General features: G+C 38.2%; 1 protein-coding gene across 9 annotated transcripts in view; it reads right to left on the bottom strand.

The window, feature by feature from the left end:
- Positions 1-25653, bottom strand: part of EML4 (EMAP like 4) — a 160851-nt gene that overhangs the window by 25739 nt on the left and 109459 nt on the right. For 7 of the 9 annotated variants that reach the window (XM_065833364.2, XM_071806046.1, XM_065833362.2 and 4 more), the window contains 9 exons: positions 24719-24744; positions 24236-24268; positions 13174-13297; positions 7755-7904; positions 6369-6438; positions 4853-4963; positions 2498-2593; positions 1574-1708; positions 1216-1351 (listed from right to left, as the gene is read on the bottom strand). In XM_065833364.2, the coding sequence (XP_065689436.1) occupies positions 1216-1351; positions 1574-1708; positions 2498-2593; positions 4853-4963; positions 6369-6438; positions 7755-7904; positions 13174-13297; positions 24236-24268; positions 24719-24744 (881 nt within the window). The remainder of the gene's footprint in view (positions 1-1215; positions 1352-1573; positions 1709-2497; positions 2594-4852; positions 4964-6368; positions 6439-7754; positions 7905-13173; positions 13298-24235; positions 24269-24718; positions 24745-25653) is intronic. The other 2 variants (XM_071806045.1, XM_071806048.1) reach the window with 1 other exon arrangement.

Genomic DNA, 25653 nt, shown 5'->3' with positions numbered 1-25653 from the left:
CAAACAACAAAGGCAGCAAAGGAAAAACCTTATGCAACCTGATCAGGTCTTCAAGTCAAAAGAACAGCTGTAGGAAAGTGTGTTAAAAAACTCAAAAACAAACAAAACAACAAGATTCTGATGCTTTGAGACTTGCATATTTTCAAATAGCAACTACAGAAAAAGCCTTAAACACCACCGAGAGAAATACCAGCTTAACTTTGCTAATTCTGCCTATGGCTCAAGTCAGTTCAAGTCAGCATCCCCTCACATGAAAAAGAGTTTGAGATCAAGTCCTGTGACCCATCTAATAGGATAAGCCAACTAAAATATCTTCATGTTCATGTAAATAAATGTTGTATTTGATATCTTTTAAGATTATACTGGGAAAAGGTTACAAGAACTTCAAAATTAAACATCAGATAATTTGTTAAATTACTTTTCCATTGCAGTTAGCTTGAAATACAAGAAAAAGATTTACCTACAAAAACAGACTTACCATTAAAAGTTTACTTTTTACATCAATGTTTTCCTGGAATACCAATTCAAATCAGAGTGTTTGAAACAGCCGCCAAGTAAAATAAATTATCCTTCAATTTATAAGCTACCTTAGGGTTCAACTGTGCCAGGTCTGCATATGTTGGGTAACAAATAATTTTCCTTTCTTTTTTACAAAGGCTTTGCCCTACGGTATAAGTTTAACCCAGATTTCAAATAACATGGGATTCAAAGTATATTTTACAGCCAACACTTGAGTATCTGCTAAACCAGACATGGTTATTTGTGTAACTGGCATGGTATTTTTCCTTCACACACAAGTCTTATTAGCATCAGCTTTGCCACTTAATGGTATTCCTCTGAGACCAAGCATGGAACAATATAAGCCTTATGTGGCAAACACAGCCTGCAGAATCCTCAAACTGATCCTACAGCGTTTATCAAATCACAGGATGAAAGCAAAGCTGATGAACTCCACATTTTTTAAATGCAAAACATCTAGATAAAGTAGTTTTTATTCACTTCAGGCACAATCTCATTAACTATTATTGAGAAACTCTAGACAGCTATTAAGTCAGCAAATTCCTGAGACTTGAAGGAGTTTAGTACCACCTGTTAATGATACGAAGGGTACACCCTTAGTCAGGCCTGTGTCCGTATTCCTTTTCTAATGCAGTCCTCTATGCTTGTCTTCTACAGACTATCTAAAATCTGCGATTAACTGTGAGTGTGTCCTACCTTTAGGTCCTTTTCCTGGAGTAGATTCTACAGTAGTTTTGCCCCATATAAGTATTATCCCACCTGAGTCACCAGTGAGCACATCACCATTTCCCAAAAATGCCAAACACTGAACAAATTTGGGTTTTTCATATTTCTGAAACAAAATAAGCAAAAGAAATATTTAATTGCTTTTACTCTTTAGTAATTAGTACAATATATCCACACACATACACCCTGCATGCCTGTAAGCAGAATTTAGCCTTTCTTTCTTTGTTAACTCTGCTAAAACGGTACATAGTAACAATGTAGCAAAGTTACAGACAGCCTGAGCAGATCATACAGTTTATTTAAAACTGACCTGCTAAGACATTCTTACCCCAAATATGCCTTGCTTCCTTGACAATGAATTGCCACTCCAGGTCCAGAAAAATATATGAGATTTGCCACATGTTATTATGGTATTGGCATCAGTTGGATGGAATTCTACAGCAAGAACAACTTCATTTGTAGTCTGAAATAACAGAGATAATATTTATTCAGAGGAGGAATTAACTACTAGAAACACATGTAAAATCCCAAGTTTCAGAACAGAGATATGAGGAACCAGACAGCTCATTATACGCTCAAAAGAATCTGCAAGTGTTCCGTGCTAAATCAACTATCCGAATGGCCATGCGTATCATTTTACATATATTTATTTTTTACAGTCAGGGTTTTACATTCACTTTTTAAATGACAAATCTTCTGTCCTCAGGAACAGCTAAGACTTCTGCCACGAAAAGTGAATGATGCATAAAAGAGACTTCACTGAGTTGAAAGCCCTGCTTAGTTTTTACATAGACTGGCTTGCTGCTCTAGGTAACAAAACTGTGACACAGGCAAGTGAGAGAAAGGTAACATAGAAGAATTATAATGCATCTTTCTCTTTCTGAAATTCTATAAAAATTCCTTTGGGTTCTTTCTTCCTTTCATTTTCTTTTGAATAAACAGCTACAAACTGAATCATCACTTCAGTTTCTTAAAGTCCCCAGGATTTATTTTTTTATTAGGAAAATATTAGGGAATTTCTTTATTTGGTTTGGCCCTTAGGGATGACACTAAAACGTAATTATTAAGAGCTCTGATGTTCAAAACCCTTCCAATATACAAGTTAAGAGCACATTTCTTTTGTGTCCTTCTACAAGCTGGCTGGATTACACAGTTGTAGTTTCCAAGAAAGATCAAATGTGCACCTCATAAACTTGTATTTAAGGTATTAAAACCACTTTTGCTTCAGAATATTAATTTGTGCAATAATTACCTTTATTTCTGCTATTTTTGATTTCCTCTGCCAATCCCACACAGTGAGCATATGCTCATTAGAGTCATCAATTACACACAAATGAGTACCAGAATCCTAAAGGAAGAAGAAAAAAAGTGCTGAGAATGTACTACCACAGCACATTTAGAAACAGAGCAGGGCATCAATATTCTTTAAAAAAGGTACAAATACAAATTAAGCAAGTCCTTTTAATTGAATTCTACGCTTGGTATAGATGCCATTTTCCTTTACTTTTAAAGACAGACATGAATTTTTTTGCATAATCTCATAAAAATCACCATGCTTCAAAGAGTATTCTAGGAAAGCTTTAAAAGTATCTTACCAAACCTTTCACTTTTCATTTGCATTTGTTGTTGTTGTTTTTTTTCCTTTCTTGGTTGCAGTATCAAGCTACTAAGTAGCAAAGAGGTTTCTCCCTTTTTCTATTCTGCAAATATATTGTTATTCCTCAGGTCTCAGAGGACAGACACAGAGATCCACTTGCATTTTTTTTTCTTAAATGTGACCATTGCATATACACAACTTTACATTATCCAACTTTGTAAACAGATCTCATTTTTTTCCTCATGGAGTTTTAAGTACCAGCAATTCAATCATGTGGTAAAACCACAGCAAAAGTAAAACTTTCTGAATAAAAAGATGCTTATAGAGCAAGAAGACTGGTATCTAGAGTATTAAATAACTGAAATGGTTTATTTTAAATGATTTTACAACAAAATGGTAAACAAGGCTGTACCAAATTAAAAAGCAGATAGAAAATCTTAGAAGAAAAACATGCTTATTCACAGCAACACACACTTGCACAAACCAGTTGTTTCAAGGACAAGTGTAGAAAGATTTGGAGGAGGCCTGACTTATTTTAAGGTTGATTCTTGCAGTTCAACCGCATTCTCGAACAAATTATGAAAACAGAAGTGGCTGAAATTTTTATTCCCAAATACTATTATGAGAAGCAATATGCAAATATACATGCCAATTATCAAGTGGAAAGAAACTCTGAAGACAGCACTGGTGATACACAGAGTTCTTGAGAGGGTTAATGAAATTATGTGATAAAAACACAGTGCTAGAGACATTCACTGTTTCAGTCTTAGTGAGGAAATCATGGGACTGTAATAAGGTTTCAGAATCAGTTTCAGCTGCAAACCAGAAATGATAAAAACTAGAATCTAGTCCTCAAAAATTCCTTAGTGCAGGGGTGTCAAACTCATGTTCACCAGGACGTACATCAGCCTCACGGTTGCCTTCAAAGGGCCAACTGTAATTTCAGGACTGTATAAAGCACAGGTGGCAAACAGTTATACAGTCCTAAAATTACATTCGACCCTTTGAAGGAAACCACTAGGCTGATGTGGCCCCTGGTGAACATCAGTTTGACATCCCTGCCTTAGTGGTTTATTTGTTTATTTTTAAAAGGATGGAATGTTATTTATCCAGCTTGAAAACAAACAAAAAAACCAACAACGTATCTGAGTTTAAAAGTTGTATTGTTTGTTAAAGTGATGGGAATAACAATATTCTTCTCACATTATTCTATTTTGTTTATGCTACCCCCATTTGGAAACAAACAAACTCACTCTTTTATTTACTGAAATACAAAACCTAGATATAACTAAACTAGCAGCATTTCACTGTTAAGTGAAATTTCAGCAAGAGAGCATAAGCATTTCTTTTCAACAGTTCGCCCAGTGACACTGTTGAGTCTCCATCCTTGGAGCCAGCCTGAACCCAGCTTGACACAGCCCTGAGCCACCTGCTTTGGCTGAGCCACCTGCTCTGGCTGATCCTCCTGAGAGAAGGATGGTGGATGAGCTGATCTCCTGACCTCCCTTCCCACCTCAGCTGTCCTCTGAATTGCTGGGGTTTTTTTGTTCGTTTTGTTTTTTGTTTGTTTGGGGTTTTTTTGTTTGTTATAAATTTCCTGTTAGTAGATAAAAACCTACTCCAGCTATGCCATCAGAAAAGTTACCCTTTCTATCAGAACTCACTAAAACTTGTTTTCACAAACCTCGCTAACTTGTTTTTAACAACCAAACAAAAAAACAAGCCCAAAGGCATCACAGACTTCAATTTCTAGTTAAGGTTTTTCTTGACTACTATTTATTCACTGTGCTAGTTTGTTACCTCAGTTCTACACATGCAATTTCCTGTTTTTCCAGCTAGCTCATTCACTGTCAGCTGGTTTTATAAAGTATACATAAACTTTACCAACACACTTTTAATACCAAAACAGATCAGCTAGACAACACGTACAAAAACCTACAGAGATTTTCTTCCCGTTTACATGGGACCAGATACTTTATTTAACACTCCAAGTAATCGCGCCCATCTTACCGCTTTCGAAAAATCCAAACACCCCACTCCACGTTCGAAAGTCCCGAGGCCGATAACCTGCAGGGTCACCAGGCTCACTGAGTCCCACACTCTGACATGGGGTTGCAGGGGCTGTGTGAAAAAGCAATGGGACAAACAGTGTCATCAACAGCGACAGCATCATAGGCAGGTGTCAAGTTTTGTTCAGCAGACACTACCTGAATTACAAACTGCAGGTTGAAATGCAGGATGACCTGTGCTAACGATGCTGCTGGGTAGTCTCTTGAAGCTCAGAAGGTGAGAGTCAAGACATCCTTGCTCCCTGCATCTGTGCTACAAACCTGTCAGTGGTTGCCATTGTGGCAAGAAAGTAAGTATGGTGGCATTCCATAGCCGTGAAAACAAGTCTTTGCCCAGCATAAGGTATAGAACACATAATAGATGAGTCATTTTGCATTTCAGACCCCAGATCTAGCAATCTTATGCAACAACTGAAAATAATAATCAAATTTCTTTTCTTTATATATATACGTAACGTAGGAAGAACACACAAACAACCCCACGCAACAAAACAGAACCAAAAACCTGTGGTGCTCCGAGCCCCTTAACCATCACCAACCACTCAATGAAAATCTCCATGATCACAGTTCATACAAGCAGCATCCCAAACCCAGCTTAGGTTCATAAACATGAAACAATCACAAATGAAGTGGAAATTAAATTGGTTTAAGGAACGCATACATCACAGACAGTAACAACAAATCATCCCATTGATGGAAAAACAAACCAACCAGCCCTAACAAGATATTCAACAAATGTTCAGTGGAAATCATAACAATATATATGCAAAAAACCCTATATGAATTTCTTACAAAAATCTAAGAAATTCAGTTGAACATCTGAATAAGGGTTACATTTAATGTCCTTCTACATCTTATAATACCTGTCTTTCCACCACCTCCCCCAGCCCCCTTTTTTTTTTCCCCCTCTGTCTATAACTTCATGAAGATAATTCAATTATTCAAATTCTGACAGAGTTCACCAACAGCCAGAGACAAGAGCTCAAACCTCTCAAATGAGGAGGTTTGTAGGAAAGCTTGACACACCTTCTATGGACTCTCAGAGATGGTTAAGAGCACTGTCACCCACAGAATCAGAGACTTGTTCTCTGGGAGGAGACTTATTGAAAAAGTGTGACAGAAATTATGTGCCTTACAGATCAATTACAAGCTTGACATCTGCTTGCAGAATCAAAATTTAGTTTCCTGTGTCATAGATAAAGGACTTTATGAGCTTCTGCTTTTTTTGATGAATGGCCGAGTGCTTAGTTTTTACTGTCTTTTACTAGCAATACAGGCTGTTACCTTCGACACAGCAAAATATCTCTATAAATGCAGTGCATAAAGTAAACTGCAAACAGAAGGTGATGATGAGATTAAAAAAAAAAAAAATACCAAAAACCCAAAAATACCCCAACAAAACACTTTTTCCTGATTTTCATAACAAGATACTACTGCTCATCAGCTCTATTACTTACCCTTCCATCTTTATCCACTCCAGCTAACTGTCCTGTTGCAATTCTAATTTTGTCTGGATGAACTGCAAGACTAAGACAGACAGAAATATGACTTGCTTTTGCTGTCATAGGCCTTCAAAACTGAGGTTTTTTTGTAAATTTATTTTTCTTAACAGAAGCCCACACTTATGATCCTAAATCCCATTTTTAAAAAGACAGCTTCAATGTTTTTCATCAGAATATTTCAATGCACACTGCACTGACGGGCCAATCGCGCTCTTGCACAACCAGCAGTGCCAGAAGAGCCACCTCCACTTGTGCTCTCACGAATCTAAAATTCGCACTGCATCTGGAGTCCACTGTAAAAAAACATACATTGTCTGATGATGAACTTCCTACACATAGTCATGTGCCATATTTATAAACACTACAGCATATTTTATGCCTAAATCTACAAACAGTATGAACCTGGGGAAAAAAATAGCTGAAAAGTTGTCGAGGGCTTGTGCACCCAGGAGTCAGGGATTACTGTCACTTGAAATGAGTTGCTGATGCGATTGTACTAATGAAACTCTCCAGTATGGTACACTACTAGTGCAAGTAAAAATATGCTTTTCCTTATCACCTTTTGCTTTGGAGCTGATGTGAAAAAAAGTGTGATTTCAGAGTACAAACCCTCTTAGTCATAATGACTTTTTGACCAACCTTCTTATTTGCTTTCTCTGTAAAATTACAACGGTGAAGAAAGCCATTTGAAACAGGGAAAGGAGAGCAGGGTGATCCTGAATAGCTCAGTGAGTGACATGAAAAACATTTGCAATTCCAGTATAGTAGGGAGTTTAGGTTCACCATTACATTACATTCACTACTCTTAAAAAGTCAACAACTGCTTTTGCACCCACAATGACAATGGCTTCAATTTCACTGCTTCTCTGTTTTCTTTTGCAAACATCTTTTTGAGTTCCCAGACAGTCTAAATACTTGGATGGGGCATCTATTAAGAAAATGAGAAAATTACTGCTCAGTTTTCCACTTGGTTTTCTAATCCTCTTTTAAGACTACCCCTTTGCCATATTGCCTGTAAATCAATGATTTTGAATTAGGCTGACAACAATTTTTTTTATTTCTGGAACATCTATTTAGAATAATTTATGCAAAGATCCTTTCTCTAACCCTGCACTCTTAGATTGTCCATATATCCCATTGTTTTACCTTTAAGCCAGAAACCCTAAAGCTCCAGCACTGTTCATTCATTTGCGCAGTGTTTACTACTGGGACTGATGAAACAGAAAATAACTACAATTATGATGACATTAATGAGCTTATACATACAGCGGGAAAGAATAATAAAAAAATACATTTCTGCATCATTACACTCATACTTACATGCAAAAGCTATATACTAACCATTTAACGCAGTCCGTATGACCCAAGTAGTGTCGCTGAGTTCTCTCCTCATAGTTAAATAGTACCACCACTGATGCTATGAAATATACAATTTCTCCAGTAGGAAGGAGGTAAACATTGGCTCGACAGTCTCTTCCACGATACCCATATCTATACATATATTTTTAAAGTCAAGAATTTAATAACCACTGTATACCAGAAAAGAAAAACAAGACAAGAAAACAAACAAACAAGAATAACAAAAAAAAACCAACACCACCTTTTTTTCTTAAAGGATTCCTGGGGAGCTCTTATGTCAGCAAATGCCCTTTATGCTTTTCCTCTGAAACTACAGCACAATTTCAGAAACACAGTTCAAAAACAAAACAAACTCAACAAACCCACAAATAACAAACCAACCAACCAACGCCAAAACAAAACAAACCCCAAAACCAACCAAACAAAAAGAAACCACCCCAAAGCTCATACAGCTGTACGTCAGGAAACGAAATCCCTTAGTGATGCTCATTGATGTTAAAAATAAAATATAAGTTACACTGAAGTAAAACAAATACAGTGTTGTCATTTTATAAAAGCCTCTGTGTGAAGTTTCATTAGGTAACAGCAGGACTCACTGTACTGGCTTCACATTTTTTACAGCAACAGAGCTATGTATCTGCGCCCCAGGCACCAGAGTATTACTTCCATTTGGCCTTTTAAAACAAGCGTGTGAAAATTCCTCATGCCCTTCAAAAAACAGCAAGCTTCTGCACAGCAGTTGCCAAGTTCAGGAAATATTTCTTTAGACTGTTTCAGAGTATTTTTAAAACAAACAAAACTCAGAAGGAACTGACACGGTGAAAAATACTATTTTCAAATCTACCCGAAATATATAAAAGGGATGATTTTTGTATGAAACCTGCATCACTCTTAATAACATTCAGAAGTTTTACACACCGCGAACCAGCCTTGGTTAGCACTGATCAACCGTTATTTCTTTGAAACAGGTGCAATTTTCTTCATCTAGACTATTAATGTGGCTGTTTGCCCATAGTGCAGTTCCCAGGGTCACTATGTACCATTAACATCATAACTCAGACTTTAGCAGTAGCTCTATAGCCTCAAAAAAATATAATTTTCCTGTTATGTCCTGCATTTCAGAGAGTTCCCCACTTCAGTGCCAACTAATACACCTGCAACAGCACAGAAGGTACGGGAAATACATTAAGCAAATTTAGCTAAAGGATTCCAGCCTCAGGTCCTGGTTATTCAAGTAAATAAAAGGAAGTCAAAGACCCACATGGAGAAAAGCTGGGTGGATGAAGTTGGTGCTTTGTCATACGTGAAAGCAGGTACAGTAGTCCAAGTCTGGGAGCATCTAAACTGACATCTAAGCTGATGGTCTGGCCTCTGTTCTTGGAAAAGGGCAACCTTTCTACCAAAAGTACCAACACACCCCTTTCTAATGCTACCCCTCAACCTTCAAAATCCCCCACCACACCAGCTTTCCTCTTTTGCAGCCTCATCAAGCCATAGGACTGCTGCCACAGGAACACTTGCAAAATTAAACACGTGCTGTAATTAACGGTTCAAAGAGGGACACTGCATTCAGCTGTCAATTAAATCTCTTACAAGTACAGAAAACAAACGATTTCTATCATGCTGCTTTCTGTTTATTCCAAAAGAACACAATGGCTCTTCTGAAGCAGAGATTATTCGCTGGCTTGTTTAGCAAATGATATCGAGAGAAATGTTGATACAACACAGTGGTGAGGGCAGAAAAAAAAAGGATGCCTCTATTTCTCCCCCATCACTATTTACTTTCTGACTAAATTTTCCTCTTTCTTCTTACTTTAAACAGTGGTGGAACAAAAAAAACCCTCCAGAATGGTCTTTTATTAAAAAAACCAACAACCAAACAAAAACCAAACAACAAAACCCAAACCAAAACAATCAGACCACTGAACTTTCAAAAATGACGTGCGACACACCAAGAAAAATATTTTTTCTGTCCTGAAGCATGAAGAACACTATTTTAAATACCTTCTCAGAGGAGAAAGGTAGATCTTGTTAATTTGCTGTATGTGATAGTGAGAGTATTGATAAGGTTTTATTAAGATTGACATCTTTGAACATTCATCATAGAGAACTATTAATGATCGACTCAAACACACCTCTCCAGGGTAGAAGTCCGCCATCCAAAGCTAAGGCTGAGTACTTTTGCATCCACCATTGAGCTCTGGTATTCACAAGGTTTAAAAAAAATGGCTACATTTTCGCAGTCCATTCCTTCTCTTTACGCCACTTACATAATAACATACCAAAGAGCATCTGCATTTTCTAGGAGCATAGTTTTCAGAAGCACGTAAAGGAATAACCTCTTTTATGGGAGAAAATGTTTTGCTTTCTTCATTCTACATCCCAGTCTATCTTGAGAGAAAAGGAGAGGGGTTGTTGCTCTGCAGTTCTTCCCTTCTCCACACACAACAAAGTAGCAGATATGTTAATACTGTTACTATGTTAATATGTTAATAATTAACTGCCCCTCTTTACAGAAAAAGGGGTGACAACTTTAATGCTTAATTTCGTCTAAATTTCAATGTTAATTGTTCAATGAGATTGATGTTTCAGCCAAGTAAACTCAGAGATAGCTGTCTTCATATTGTGAATATTTCTCACCAATTACAAGGATTGGTTTTGTTACAACATTTGATATGTTTAACAGCTTTCATTGTTTTTAATTGGCTAAGAATAGCCATGGCCCTCATGAAAAGTGATCCACTGTACACCAGAATTCAATAGTATATTTACCACTGTCTTCAATTATTCTTAGAAAGAAGAGCACCAGTGCTAAAAATAATGATATAAAATGAAGTCAGAAATACCCTCCAGAAACTGAACCACTATACATTGGGAGGAAGAGTTTATAAAGCCACTGCCTGTCAACAGCAGTACTGACAGTGACCTCTGTAGCTACTAAATAAGTCTATTTTACTGTTGCCAGAAATGCCAGATATGCTTTAAGCAGTTCTGAAGTGCAGCAGGGAAGACTGCACTATAAAGCAAGGATACCAAAATAAAATTATTACATTTAAATGAAATCACTCAGGAAGCAGACACGGTCAAGAGCTCAGAATTCCCCATGAGCTACTTTATCTTGCCAAGCAGCTTAAGTATTTCTTCAGTTGACAGTAATCTGCAGGGCAGACAAAGGCTATGTGTGTTCTGTTGAATTCACAGTGCTGGGTATCGGTAATTGAATATACCTGCAGGATACAGTTCATTTAAAAAAGGAGGGCCCCTCCCAGACCAACAAAAAAAACCCAAACCTAAACCACAGAAAAACCCACTCCAAGAACCCTTCTATTCTTGCCTTGAAGCTGTTCATAGTTGATCATCATCTTCCAAAACAGTATTATCAAAGGAAAACCAAGTATATATTGTCATCCAGAAGGCAGGAGAATCAAGTGTCCAAAACAAAACTTATAGATTGAACAATTCAACACTCAATTGACATTTCAGTTGCCAAACAGTGACATCACTAAAATATTCTGTGAATCACTGTCCCCATGTCTTTTTAATAAGATGTTGAGGCTTCAGTTTGCCACGGTATTTGGAAGTTACAGCTGGCTTGCAGATTTCTTCCCCTTGCTAAGCCTGTGCACAAAGTACAAGATCTTTTGCTACAGTATCTTCCTGCCTCCAAAACCGAAGAGCAATTCTGTGCAACTTCACAAAGACCAATATCAAGCCTTCATAAATTTTACTGCCTTTTCCTCCTTGTTTTCTCCACCATTGTATCCAAAAGACACCCTACACTCATAAATATACTGGTGTGATTTAGGATGACATTTCCTTAAACAGATTCCAAAAACATACGGACAGTCTGTTTAAACTAGATTTATTTCACTTTAATTAGCCCTCAGCAGAAATTAGTTTAACCTGAACTTAAGGTCCTTGGACATTAAATAAGTGTGTCCACACTGGGATTTGCACCTACTTAACTGAGGGTGTGATTTCATGATCAGTTTTCATCAGTCCAAATTTCTCACTGCTGCTGAAAAAGTAGATCTGATCTTCCTCCAGTATGCAGTTCTAGCTTTTGCATGTTTGTGGGGCAAATCAAATGAGTTGATCCTGCTGAAAGTTAATTCTGCAAAAAAAGATAACATTTCAGCCAGATCAGCGACAGACCCAATTCATTCCAGAGTCATACAAGTGCCAGCAAAAGCACCAAAGAGCTGTGACAGTAGTAAAGCCGGGCATCACAGAATAGCAAAGAATGAATTAAAGCTCCGTTTTCCTTCCAGGCAGACCTTTAATCCAAAACTTTCCTCCTTTATGGTCTAGGTTTCCACAGTCTCACTGGAAAATTCTGAGAATGTGAGCTCCACAACTGCTCTTCATAACCAAGCATGCAGTATTATGTGTTTTAAACTTCTAATAGTTAATAATGGCAGGAAAAATAATAGAGAAATCTTCTTCCCTAAATTGAGTAACCAGGGGTGGTTTAAAATAAATGTATGCCTCAGTGACTAACAGATATGCTGAGAGAGCTACAGGCAGCCTCTGTCTGTACATATCCTGACATATGACAGTGTATCATCAACATTCTTAAAAATCTTCCTGCTTTCAGTACCAATCAGAGGATAAAACTTTAGATTATTACACCAACTCAAGTGCTGCCTAAACACGTTATTTTACTGAAGCACTAAGGAACTTATACAATCACAGCTTATTGGAAGAATCTGCAGACATGGGGGGGTTACAGGAAGACCCAAATGAGTACAGAAGCACGTCTCTTGCAATGAACTTAACGTCTGATCTACTAAGCCTGGAGAATCATTGTCAGTCACACATGAACCAACTCCATTTTTCATGTGATAAATGTATTTAGTGTGCACTATTGTCCAAGAAGTGAACCCTTCCACTTTGGAGCTGAAACACATAAGCAGTGCAAAGAACCCTGCGGATGGCTACTTCGGCAATCCTCATTCCATAGGCAAGGACAATGAGAAGTTCTGGAACTTATTCAAGATCTTCCATAGCTCTAAAACCTCCTAAAAATGAACCGAAATTGAAAACTAAAAATGTTCCTGAATGCACAGTCTATATTAATATGGGGGATGGAGGGGGGTGTATTTTTCAAACTCACCAACTGTATAGAGACACTTTCACATTAAAAATACATTTTAATTAGTTTCAATAGCAAAACAAAGAAAAAGCATGGCTTTTCTGTGCCCACATATTTTGCAGCTTACAGCTGTACTATTAAGTAGCTACAAACCATTTCAGGTGTTATATTAAATTGAACCTTTTTTCCCCACTTTTAAGTAATTTGTTTTTTCTCTGAACACAGAAGACACAAGACCAGATTCTAAAGGAAAAAAAAAAAGGTAAGACAAAAAGTGGACAGAGTAGTTAATGATGTCAAGGATACACCCACTCCAGTTTTAACTTCTCAGGAGGCAGCTCTGTCCTAATATCATCATAGTTTTCTACATCAGAAGGAATGAACATTGTGATTGGTCGGCCCCGCATGAACATCTTGATATATTCGCCCTCTGTTGAAACAAAAAAGCATATTAATCATATGGTAAATTTACACAAGAAATAAGCACAAAAGAAACCAGCAATAAGCAGAAGGATGCAAATAACACTTGTGATATAATCATTATTTTTGCAATGTGAGCTTAGTAAAGGCTCAAAGTGTACTGCTTTTTAAACAGAACACTGAAATATACACAGTGTTAGTTGAATTTGTGATAGAACAGACTGAGCATGTAACATTGAAGACATGCAAATAAGATAAAAAAGGCAATTTCAAATTAAAATCTGAAACTGAATAAATAGGTTGTCACAGAATCACAAGGTAAGGTATTTCAGGTTGAAGGGGACCTCAGAAAGTCTTTAAGTCCAACCTCTGGCTCAAAGCAGGCTCAGCCATGAGGTCAGACTGGGTTGCTCAGTGTTTTGTCTAGTCCAGTCTTGAAAGTCTCCAAGGACGGAGATGGCACAGCTTCTTGGCACCTGGCTATCTGACTGGAGCCCCAGGGCAGAGCTGCTCCTCCAAGCCCCTCTGTCCCCAGCCTGTGTTCCTGCCAGGGGCTCTTCTTTCACCCAGGTACGGGACTTGGCATTTGTCCCCCCTTAGTTTTGTGAGGTTTCTGCAGGGCCATCTCTCCAACCTGCCCAGATCCCCCTAGTTGGCAGCTCTACCCCCCAGCACACCACCTGGGCCCCCAGCCTGCTGTCACCTGTGAACTTGAGGGTGAACTCTGTTGCCTGCTCCAGGTCATTGCTAAAGATGTTAAATAGGACAGGTCGAGGACAGACTTACTCCCACAGAATTACAGTTTAACAACTCAAGTCAAACTTGGAGATGTAAAAGCGCAAGAGAAAGCAGATCATTTCACTGACAGCAAAAGCAACGCAGACTCCAAAATAGCCTCTTACTCGCAGAAACATTCCAGAAGATGCAAAGATCAAGAAATAATCAAAGTTGCAAGCAAGACCAACCTTAAGCCATGGCCTCTGCCCTTCTCTGAATTTGAAATATCCCTACTATACAGACTGCAGAAACATATTCCATCTGAACTGCAGTCAGAAGGAAAGGAGACAAGAAAAACCTGTAACTATTTTAATCCAGAAAAAATATTAAGCTTTCTCGTACAAAGTCTGGAAATGAATTCCTAACACTCAAGTTCTTTCTTCAACAGCTAAGGCCAGCAATCATCAGTCTAATGAAAAAAACGTGGTGAATATGCTAGGGTATTTAAAAGAAGTACTGCTGATCACAGAGGATTTTATCAGAATTGTGTGAAATTTTGTGGAATACCATCCCAGTTCTGAAAACACCAAAAAGCACCAGCTTTGAATACAGTAGTGATAATTCTAGCACATACCAACGGCTTCGACAACACTGACACTGACAGCACTGAATCTATGGTGACCAAATCATACAATACATTCAGTAACTCCTACTCAGAGGAAGAACTACCCATGAGCTTGCATGGTTTCAACATCATCTGTTACAGCATTGTTCAAACTTACTAGGTCGATGAATCCATCTACCTGAACATAAGCTAGTTAAAAGTATTCTCCTATGTGCACGGTACTCACTTGGGAGATTCTACAACACATATGGCTTAATCTGTCAAAAACTTTTCATATTCCTCGTAACACACTGTAGTTTGATTCTTGATGCTGAACAGTTTTAACTATTTTTTTTAAATTTTATGAAACAGATCAGTTTATAAAATTTACCAAGTTGCCAGACTTTAAAGATACGATTAGTGTGTTTCCTTTTTCACTTTTAGTGTGCTTAAGTCAACCATCTGAGACCAAAAATTCATTTTACTTGAATTTTCTTTTGCTTTTGACCCTGGTAGTAGGTTTACGCTGCACTGGAGGCAAAAAAAAGGGAATTTTTCTACAAGAGTCCAAATACAGCTGAAAGCTAGTGCAAAAAAACCCAGAGGCTAAAAAAAGTGATTCCTGAAGAGCAATTGTAATAATTGCGCGATATAAAACTAGCACATGCAAAAAGGCCCTTCCTTATTTAGAATACTAATATAATAAAATACGAACCATTTAAGTCCAGTATCAAAAGAACAAATGTCAAAAAGATGAAAACCAGTTGTCCCACTTCTAAGAACAAACACAGCTCCTTTGAACAAGAACCCTGCGAGTTCATCTACTGACAACACGAGAATATTTGCCTCAGATCAATTATCAAAGAACGAAGAAAATAAATTCCCAGCAGCTAAATTAGAAATAATAGTTGTTTTACCAAGTGTGCATTGCTTAAATGTATTGCTGAGAAAAAGCTCAAGATCAGCGTGGTCACTAGTTTGACACAAACGTTTTGATAAGTATTCCAAACAAGCAACATTTTTTCCACTAAAATATTTTTATAGTATGTTTTTCACAAGGATTAAACAATACTGGCTAAAACCAAGAGTAATGTATGAATAATGACCTTTCTTTTAAAATCTGGTGCTCACACTCTTAAAACTTAAAACACAGCGTCGCCTGAGGGTATTTAGAAAAGACCAGTCATTAGTGCAAGTCAGATTCTTGAATTATTTTGACACCACAAATTTAGGATCAAATTTCTCATCACTGCTTAGAACAGTGGAGACAAGTTGCAATTGAAATTCCTATGGATACAGGCAGTTGCACCTGTTGGACCCTGCAGATGAGAGAGATGAAGAGTCCATGAGAAATTCAGTGAGGTCTTTGGCCTGAGGAGGCTCTCCTGAAGCTCAGGGAAAAGATTATCTGCAGGGCCTTCCGACACAAATCAGCTCTCTGAACTTCCCTATTAAAGAACGAACATTTTTTGCTTTTATTAGCTAGCTTCATGTTACTCGATATTACCTTTGAAGACAAATTTATCACACTTGTTAGGTAGACATAGGCTAGGTATAACTTGATTAAGACTCTCCTACAGAAGAGAAAGGATTAAAAAAAAAAAAAAAAGTGACAATCCACTGGAAGAGTTTTGTCTAAGACTGTAAACTTCCTTTCATCAGAGTAACCTGTAGGGCAGATATATTATTAATGTAAAAATCTTTTGAAATACTAGAGAGGATGACAGCATATCAACAAAACTATTCTCAAACAGCAACTAATTGCCTGAGGCTAAACTCTTGTAAATGGAAGTTAAGAAAACCAGTGATTTAACTCTTTCATAGCAAACTGGCTCAAATGAATGCTCGAGCACTAGACTGTTTCCTGCATTCTCACTACTTCCACATATAAAGCAGTATGTCTAGACTTTTCTTCCCCCTCACTTGATCTTTTGGAAGAAAAGAGACTTGGTTATTTCATAACATATTTGCCGGTAAGGGGGTATAGAGGAGATAAAGTCAGAAGTTTAAAAGAGGTGGGAGGGGGAAGTCCTTGACGATTCTGGTATCTACCAGTCTGAAAACAGTAGGTGTGAGTACAAAAACTCTCCACCCCATATAAAGAGTTTTTCAGGCCCCACTATTAACTGTACAGAAGAACTGGGGGGTGAAGGAGATACCTAAAACGATCCTAGCACTCACTACGTTAATTAGTCTGCAACTGCAGACATCCTATAAATCCTTTCAAATTTGGATCAAACCAACCTAAAAGTACCATTGCATCTCTGTAAACAGCACACACAGGTGCTGTGGATTATCCACGCACACAAAAAGGAACAGCTCAGGCCCAGGGTTGCTACAGGAGGCAGCATCATGTGGATGCAGGGCTCTGGTTTCAGGGGCCAGCTCTTCACCAGGAACAGCTGGAGCTGCTTTTGTCCAGTTTTGAGCTCAAATCCGTAGCCCTTGCCAGACTCTACTTGGTTCCGCAATAATTCACCTCTGGAGCCTTAACAATCTCTTTGCACAAGGTGCCAGGGACACAAGACCAGCGCTCCCAATTTTTGCTCCGAGGATCAGCTCACATGGAGCCCCTCACATGGGTGTGCTGGACATGAGCAAACTCCATGCAGGCCTCAGCTCCCTGTGGAAACCCCAAAGGCCACAGGATATTATTAACTCAGTCCCAAAGATGCAGAAACAGTTGATCTGACTACACTGTAGTCCCAGCCAGCTAAAGGGACATAAAACATCACTCAGGGAGAGTGACACAAAGAGCGCAGCAACTTGGTGAGGTCTCACCTAAAGGTGGATCTGAATGCCAAACAGCCATGAGGCTCTGTGAACCCACACCATGAGCTGAAGGAACATCACAGCTGTACCCAGCCTAGCCCAGGCCGATGGGTGCACAACATGGCCATGCACAACATGCACAACACAGTGCTGCAAAGGAGAACCTACCAGGCTTCTGATGCCTTAAGATTTTCTATAAAGCAGCGTTATCTCCACTAGAATTAACTCTGATGCATCCTGGGATTGGCTTTGTGTTTTCATATTAAGTGAAGGGTTCAGTCTTCGTATGATAAGCTAAAATGTTAGAGCTCTTTTCCTCAAAATTTAACTGTGGCAGGCAACCTGCTTATAGCTAAAATGTTGCAAGAGGCTCTTGCATGCGTGATCTCACACTTCGAGTAATTTAATTTTGTCTTATACTACTCTAGGCCTCAGAAACATTTAGGTCTTGCTGTATTAAAACCTCAGCTTCAACTGGATCAGTCTGGTCTCTCAGCTTCATGTCATCAGTGAAATTTCATCAGTGCTCCTACTTCCCTGTGCTAACTTCATTAGTGTAAACACTAAGCCAAACAGGTCCCAAAAGGCTGCAAGCAGATGTTGGCAACCGGAGTATCTATTGCGGGTTCTTTGAAAGTTTACAGCCTGCTCGAGAAGAGAGGAATAAATGTGTCTGTGAAACAAGGTGCTGCTACTGAGAGGGAAGCCTAGAAGCCTGCCTGATCTGCAAGGAAACAGGAGTATCTTCTTCACAGACAGTCACCATAAGCCAGCAGACTCACCATGCATGCAAGAAAACTGTTGGTAAAGCATGCAACAACAAGAATCTAGGACTAGAACTAGTGCCAAATAAAAAGCTGTAGACAAACAGACAGTGGCTGCACATTTTCTGCAAAGTCTCCTTGTATCAAAAGAAGATTCCTACTAACATAACTAAGCTTTTAATCAGGACTTATTATAAGAAAAAAAAAAAAAAGAAACAAAACCCCAACACCACCCCCCAACAACAACAAAAAATAAATGAAACAATCGAAACCCCCAAACAAAGCAACAACCAACAACAAAACACAAACAACAACAACACACCAACAACAAAACACCAACACCACACCAAAACAAAACCAACCCAACAAACACAAAAAGGAAAAAGCAACAAAAAGGTAACAGTAAAATTCACCTTCAAGCAATACCTATTAATGCACTCTTGGAAGAAAGTTTAAAATGCAGCAATTCAGGGAAAGCAAGCTAGAAGGCAAGACCAATGAAAAACACTGCAGGTGATAACAGAGGGCAAAGATATGGCAAAACAATTCTTCCGAAAGGCTGAAATTAGTGCTTCAATGAAGTCAGCACAGAAAAACTCATGCAATGAGACTTAAGCAATTTATTGCTTTCTGTGAATCATATTCTTAGGGGGATATGGAAGGCTTTCAGAGGAAAATAATGTAAGTAACAGGAACTGAAAGGAGGAGAAAAATTATCAAAGAAGTCTTTCTAGATTAACTCAGAAGTATCTACAAAGAAGAGCAATTCAGAAGACACGAAAGCTACTGTTTAGATATTTCAGAAATTTGAATACAGTGATATAACAAAACCCAAACCCTCCTGGTTTCCAAAAAACATGCCTCGAAAATGAAATCATCAAGCAGTACACAGCAGTTTCCTAGAAGCATGCGAGAAGCCCTCATCCCCAATTATTGATGTATTCAACAAGACTGGACAAAATATTAGAAGAACATGTTTTATATCAACCACACTGTTCCTCATTATTTAGACAGACCCTGAGGTAGCCCCACGAGTGTGTGCTGCAATTAACTGCTCTTCAGCTAGCAAGTGTATGCATAATGGGAAATCTAATGAGCATACAGTAAATTTTATATATATATAAATACACACACAGAATAGGTAATAGTGAACATATAAGAAAATTATCTGTTTGTCTACACAGTTATAAGTTTCATTCTTAAGGAATCATTAAAATAATCTTATCTGGCGAATTATTAGTGATTATTTTTCAATAGGTCTCACTCCATCTAGTTTGAAAGAGAAACATGGACTGATGCATCAAAACCCTTGGCTCAGTTCTACTTGTGTTTAGCATCTGAATCTTATCCTTAAAGTAAATTACCAGCAAACAAAAACCCCCAAAAGACTCCAAATAGCCTGGCCAGGCAGAACTCTCTAATATTGTACAATAAAGTACCACATCCAGAGTACATTTATTAATCTGTCTTCACCTTCTAGTTGCTTGACCAGCTAAGTTATGCTTTTTAATACTACAAATAGCTTCTTTTCCACAAGCTTTCTGCTTTCAGGCCTGTGTCCAAGAACTCTGTAGGACCACTAACCTGAGGGACAAAGGCTTAGAAGCCTGTTTCTAATTTAAACCAGTGCTAACAGCGCAGAGATGAATACAACTGAATTAGGCCATCATGCCCAGACCATTACATTTTAAGTTGCAGTAGAATTAAAGTGCAGCTGCAGGCCCGCCGTCTCTCACCCTGAGCTATGTGGCAACGCTTGCTGAACCTGCCAAGCAGACACGCATTGTCACTACTGAGCACTGGGTACAATGCAATCCAGTCAAAAAAAAGCAGATGAGACCAAAGATTTGCATTGGTTTGAAGTGATTTTACAGTCTTGCCTTATGATTTCTTAATAGAGCATCAGTTATTAATTTTATGTAACTTCATCACTAAATCACAGTTAAAACCTTGGTTTTGCATGTATAGGCTGACATTAAGAATCTAGGTATTAATAACAGTTACCACCTGCAATGAAATAATTCAAATTTAATATTAAACTCCAGCTTTTTATTTAAAAATGGACTCATAAAAATGAGTACTGGACACAAACAAGCTCAATAACACTGTATTTAAGTGCTTCCTGTTTAAACAAAATCCTGGCTTCACCAGGAATCAGTGATTAAAACTGTCAAACACCAGTTCATTTTTCTGACAGTTTTTAATAATGTGCACTGTGCCTGAATGAGAAGCAGCAGCTCAATAATAATGAGAGAGGTTGGATCTCTGTTTCCTCTCAGGTATGTGGGCACCTTCAATGAGCATCTGACCAAAAATCTGTGTCTGACAAAAAAACTAATCCAAGGTAGTTACTGAATTTTGCACTCTCAGTGGACAGCACACACTGTCAGCAAGGTAAATTTTTCCACTGTGAGCTTCACGATTGCCCTGTTCTGCGAACCTAGAACTACAGCACAGTTACACTAACAGAAGAAAAAGTACTGGAAACTAATAAAGCACAATCTAAAAAGAAACAAACTTAGGAATGTAGTGAATGTTTTTCATTAATTCTTTCACATATGGTTTTTATTGCCATCCAAAAATGTCTTAAGTGTCTTTATAATAAGTGAACAAGTGATTCATATACTGTACTGCTATCACTGAAACCCAAACTTAAACATGGAACCTCAGTGAAAAAAAAATCCTTTTATCTTAAATAACCCAGGTCTTTAACTTCTGGTTATAAAAATATGAACGCTTTATGATTAATATTTCAAGAATGTCTCTGCTGAAGTGAAAAGCAAGATAGTTTCTATAGGCAATTATAAACACCTGCTGGGAGAGAACTGAAAAGAATAACTGTAGCTAGTGTCCTTTAAAAGCTGTAGTAAGCAGCTGCTCATTTCACCCATAGCTTTATTGGATTTTCACAGAATTTTAATACCTCCTCAGTACTGGATTTTATCGTAAAAACGTTGTCCTGGTTTGCAAGGAAAAGGGAAGAACGTTCAAAAATAAGCTGAAAAATCTAAGCCCAAAAGTCTCTTCAGCAAATGTACGGATGTTTGTCTCATACTCCCCTCATTAGATTGGCATCAACAAAGTATTCCTGTGTGTACAACCTCTACTTCAGCATATACCTGGATGCATAGAGCTAAGGCCCAACCTTACCAGGGAGTAGGTGCAACTCAACCCAGGTATGAGTGATAAAGGCACTGAGGGAGCAACACTGGGTACTGAGATAGAAGGTAAGCAATCAACATTGGTAACATGGATGGTGCTAAACAGAAGACATCCAAGTGATTGCCCACCCCACACTGCTGCTGCTGGAGAAGAGAATTGCCCAGGTCTTGCTGACATTCACTGGCAATACCTGCAGCACGCTCTCCAGGGGACTACATTCTGAAGCCAATGCCTTTCACAATGCAAGATCATCTAAAATTAATCCTCATTTGCTCCTCGAGTCTTTCACTTTCATAGCTAATACATACTATCAACAGAAACCACAATGAGTGTGCACAGATGGTCACAACATGGATAATATTGCAGTAGCTGCTGCTGCTAGAAAAATAAGATTACAAGAACTAAAACGTGTGAAAGCACATTTCTAAACATTTTGTGGTACAGTACTATAATTACAGGTTTCAAAACAGTTTCTTCAATAGCTGGATCAAAAAAAAAGTGATTCTAGGATGTTCAAAGCTACACAGAATTGTCACCTTCCATCCTGCTATCCCATGCAAACACCTTCTAATACAACAATTTGCAATTTGACTGTGTTTCCAAACATGTATGTATAAAGACACCGAAGTATTTTTATGTAGATTCGCTTTGAAGCTTGACAGTCTGCAACCCAGCAGTGTCCCCAAGAACCCCCTCACACAATTCCTAGGAAGCACAGTGATACAATGATCAGTGCAGGAGGTGCGTGCCAGGGGGACACACACTGTCTCACATACAGTCTAGTAAAATGAGCAGGTCAGGGGAGCTGCTGTAACTTAATTAACACCCTGCTAGAGACTGCTTGCTTCTAGAGGCAAAGGCTGGCATGCCAGGAGGAGCATTAAAGCAGCTATAGCGTTTCATGCCATTGGGCTGCAGAACTGGAAGATCTGGCACAGAGAGCATTAGCAAAAGCTGCCCTTCATCCCACCTGCCCGAGACAACTCTGTCCAGCTGCACGGGATTTACCTCCAGAGAAACCAGGTTAATTGTCTGTGTGACTCTTGAACTTTCCAACCAGCTGGGTCAAGGTGTCAACTGGAAATTGGTTTACCAAGCAGAAAACCGGCTAAGCTCACCTGTCCTGAACAGGACATTGCACTAGAGGGAACTGGCCAAGTGTTGCTAAGCTTATACTGGAAAGGATGGGGGACCCTCTGCACCTACAGTAACTAACAGGTGGCTACTTTTGTGGCAGTAAACACCACAAAACCTAACACAGCCTTACACAGACACTCTAAAAGTTGTCATAAAATACACTCATTGATCCATATATAAAACGGTCTCTGAAGGCTGAATCCTGCTACTTGTAACTTCATCCATATTAAAGGTAGAATGATAGTTTGCCACTACACTTGTTTAAAATCTTAGTAAATGCATTTTCTATGACAAAACTTTGTCTCCATCTTCCATATATGTGGGGCTACTGCCATGTAACATATTTCTCTTTCATTCCAGCTGGGTTCAGAACAGTCTATGACATGACACACATGAAAGGCACTCATCCATCATTCAGTGAAAGCTCACGTCAGTGCAGAGTAGCACAACAGACAACAGGGTACACAGACACCACCCAACTTAGAGCTACCAGGCCGGGAGACATGGTCCATTCTTGACAGATCACATAGAATTGCAGAAGCGCATTGTAAGGAAAGAATTAGTATTGAAGGTATTTTAGCTGTACACAACTTGGTATTGTGAAAAGTTGTGTTTCGTAGAAAGAGTATTTTTAATATAACAGTCTTATTTAACTCTTCAAAAACTGAATTGCAGCTGCTCTGGACACTATTGATTGGTTTCTTTTTACAGTAGCCATTGTTGCACATATGTACCGTTCCATAGCTGGTGTCAAGCAACCTGGCATAAAAACATTTCTTCTTTGTTCCTGATGCTTATGCACCCTCTTTCATTCCTATTGTCTTTGAAGGATGTTTTTGGTAAGAATCAGTTTAGAATGTTTTTAAATCTGTAATTTCTCCATGAATTAGAAAAAGATAAAGCAATTAGATTCAAGTTGATATTGTTTTCATTACACAATTAATATAATCACTTCTAAAGTTTTTCCAGTGTGTTTTTTTTTTTCTTTTTGAAAGAAAATCCAGAGAAGATCAAAAGTAATCAAACTGTGTACAATGTAATCTTGCTTACACCACAGATTTGGAGACTACAGATTTGTTAATTAGCAGCAAAAAAAGCATGAGACAGAACCTCTGTACATAGATATATGCTGAGTACAGCATGCACTTGGGTTACATGCTTTATTTTTGAAACTGCATGCTTCAGTACAGTTTGCAGGACATCAAAGCAGAGTAGTTTCGGGACGCAAGAAGTGGATTTCTTCTGCTGTCACATCCCACCACATTCAGATAGATGGCTCCTTCTCCTGTCTGAACAAGCCAGTAGCAGCAGGTAGCCACAGAATGCAAGAGTCATCGGTGCAAAGACATACGCTTTGTAACAGACTCATTTTTCATTTTAGCAGACTCTATTAAAACCTTCAGTCTCTGTTCCTGTCTACTCAGCGTGTATGTTGTAATATTGGCAAGACAGAAAGCTGAGATAAAACAAATCTTTTAGTTGGCAGTTCTTAATATTCAGATATCTTAGGCAACAATGTAAGACTTCTAGAACCTTATTTGAACACACATTCCTCTCTGACGAAATTATGCATGTAGTAATTTATAGTAGACTACCCCCAAACAATCTGTCCGTAGACTGCAACGTGCATGTGCATATTTATTCCCATAATAAGGAAGCTGAAATATTTATTTAAATGCTCAAAGTTTTTAAGAGATTATGCACTGATGCTCTTTGATGGTGAAAAGCCAAATAAAAGATTTGTGAGAGCGATAAAGTAGAAAGCAACCAAAGGGCATAGCTTAATTCTTACCTTGGCTGTTTTTTTCACGAGTTGACATTTTTGCTGGTTATGGGACAGAAATAAAATATCTTAAAACTATTTCTGAAGTCTCACTCACACCTGCTTGGATGAAGACTAGCACACAGGTCAAAACTTCAGATTTTTGTTTTCATAGCCTCTATTTATGCACATACACTCAGAGAAAATAATTTTAAAAGGTTTTTTTGTTTCACAAAGGTAAAATGAATCCTCTCACCACCCACCAAAGTTTTCTGTCCTTCCTAAAGATCCAATCTGATCAGGCATTCTTCCATAATTTCAAAGATTCTTATACAGGTCTCAAGTGACATTTGGCCAGATGAACTCTTGGAGTCATTATTAATGCTACTTTAGCTCTATATCCCTGTTTCATAAGCATACATCCCAATGTATTTATTTACAGGAAACAGTACTCAGTCAAGGGCAAATCTTTTGAACTTCATCCAGTATTTAAAAATAAATGTTTTTATTTACCTTGGCTGATGATGACATCTTTGTGCCTGGGGAAAAATCCAAAATAATATCGTTAATAATATGTGAAAGGCTTCTCAACCAATGACATCTAGTTCTTACACATTATTGCATCTGGCAATCTCATCAGATTCTGTGTATTGTGTAAGTACACCATAGGACGCTAAAGAACTAGTCTTGGTCATTGTAGTTCACTTTTACCCATACAGTAATTTATGTAGTTCACTGTATCTTTCAAATAACTTAAAGTCTCCGGCTCTATGGCAAGGGTTCCTAAGAATTACTGTGAACACAACAAAATATAAAAAGCTTTTAAAGTTAAATTATGGAGGGTATATTTCTTGTGCATGGAATATTCCATTTTGAGAGAGCAAATCTCTAATAACCAAATGTTTTAAGTTGACAAACACCCTCAGGCCTGCCTGCAAAGCACTTAACACCTGTCAAAATAAGCTGTCAGCACACAACACAGCAAATTTTTCTAGGAATTAACCCTGTTGGATACATGGGTTAAATGTAATCAAGTTGCAGTTCCATTTAAACTGGATCTATGCAGCATTACTGGATGTAGAACACAAAGTCTTCAAAGGAGTGCAGCAAAACCAGGAATGAATACTCACAAAAAAACCCCATCTTTTTTTCTAAAAATGGAAGAAATACTAATTTCCAGCATCAGTGCTACTTCTTACCAGAATAACACTCCTTGATGGGAGAATGTATTGCATAAAAGAAAAAACCCTTGAATTCATTTGAAATTCAGCAGGAAGGTATGAGTGGCATCCAGTATTTTTAGCTGGATGGAGGTCAAATTTTTGCAACAGTGACAAAGGGTCAAGCATATGCATGAGGAAAGTAATCTCTGGCTGTTGGCAGAATCACCCTTTTCCACACTGTCAAATGAAAAATTAAAATTGGATTGCCGGTCCTGCCTGCAAAAC

Source organism: Patagioenas fasciata, chromosome 3, assembly GCF_037038585.1.
Source record: "Patagioenas fasciata isolate bPatFas1 chromosome 3, bPatFas1.hap1, whole genome shotgun sequence".
NCBI lineage: Eukaryota > Metazoa > Chordata > Aves > Columbiformes > Columbidae > Patagioenas > Patagioenas fasciata.
Note: the sequence above shows the minus strand (reverse complement) of the source record. Positions and strands in the feature narration are given on the sequence as shown.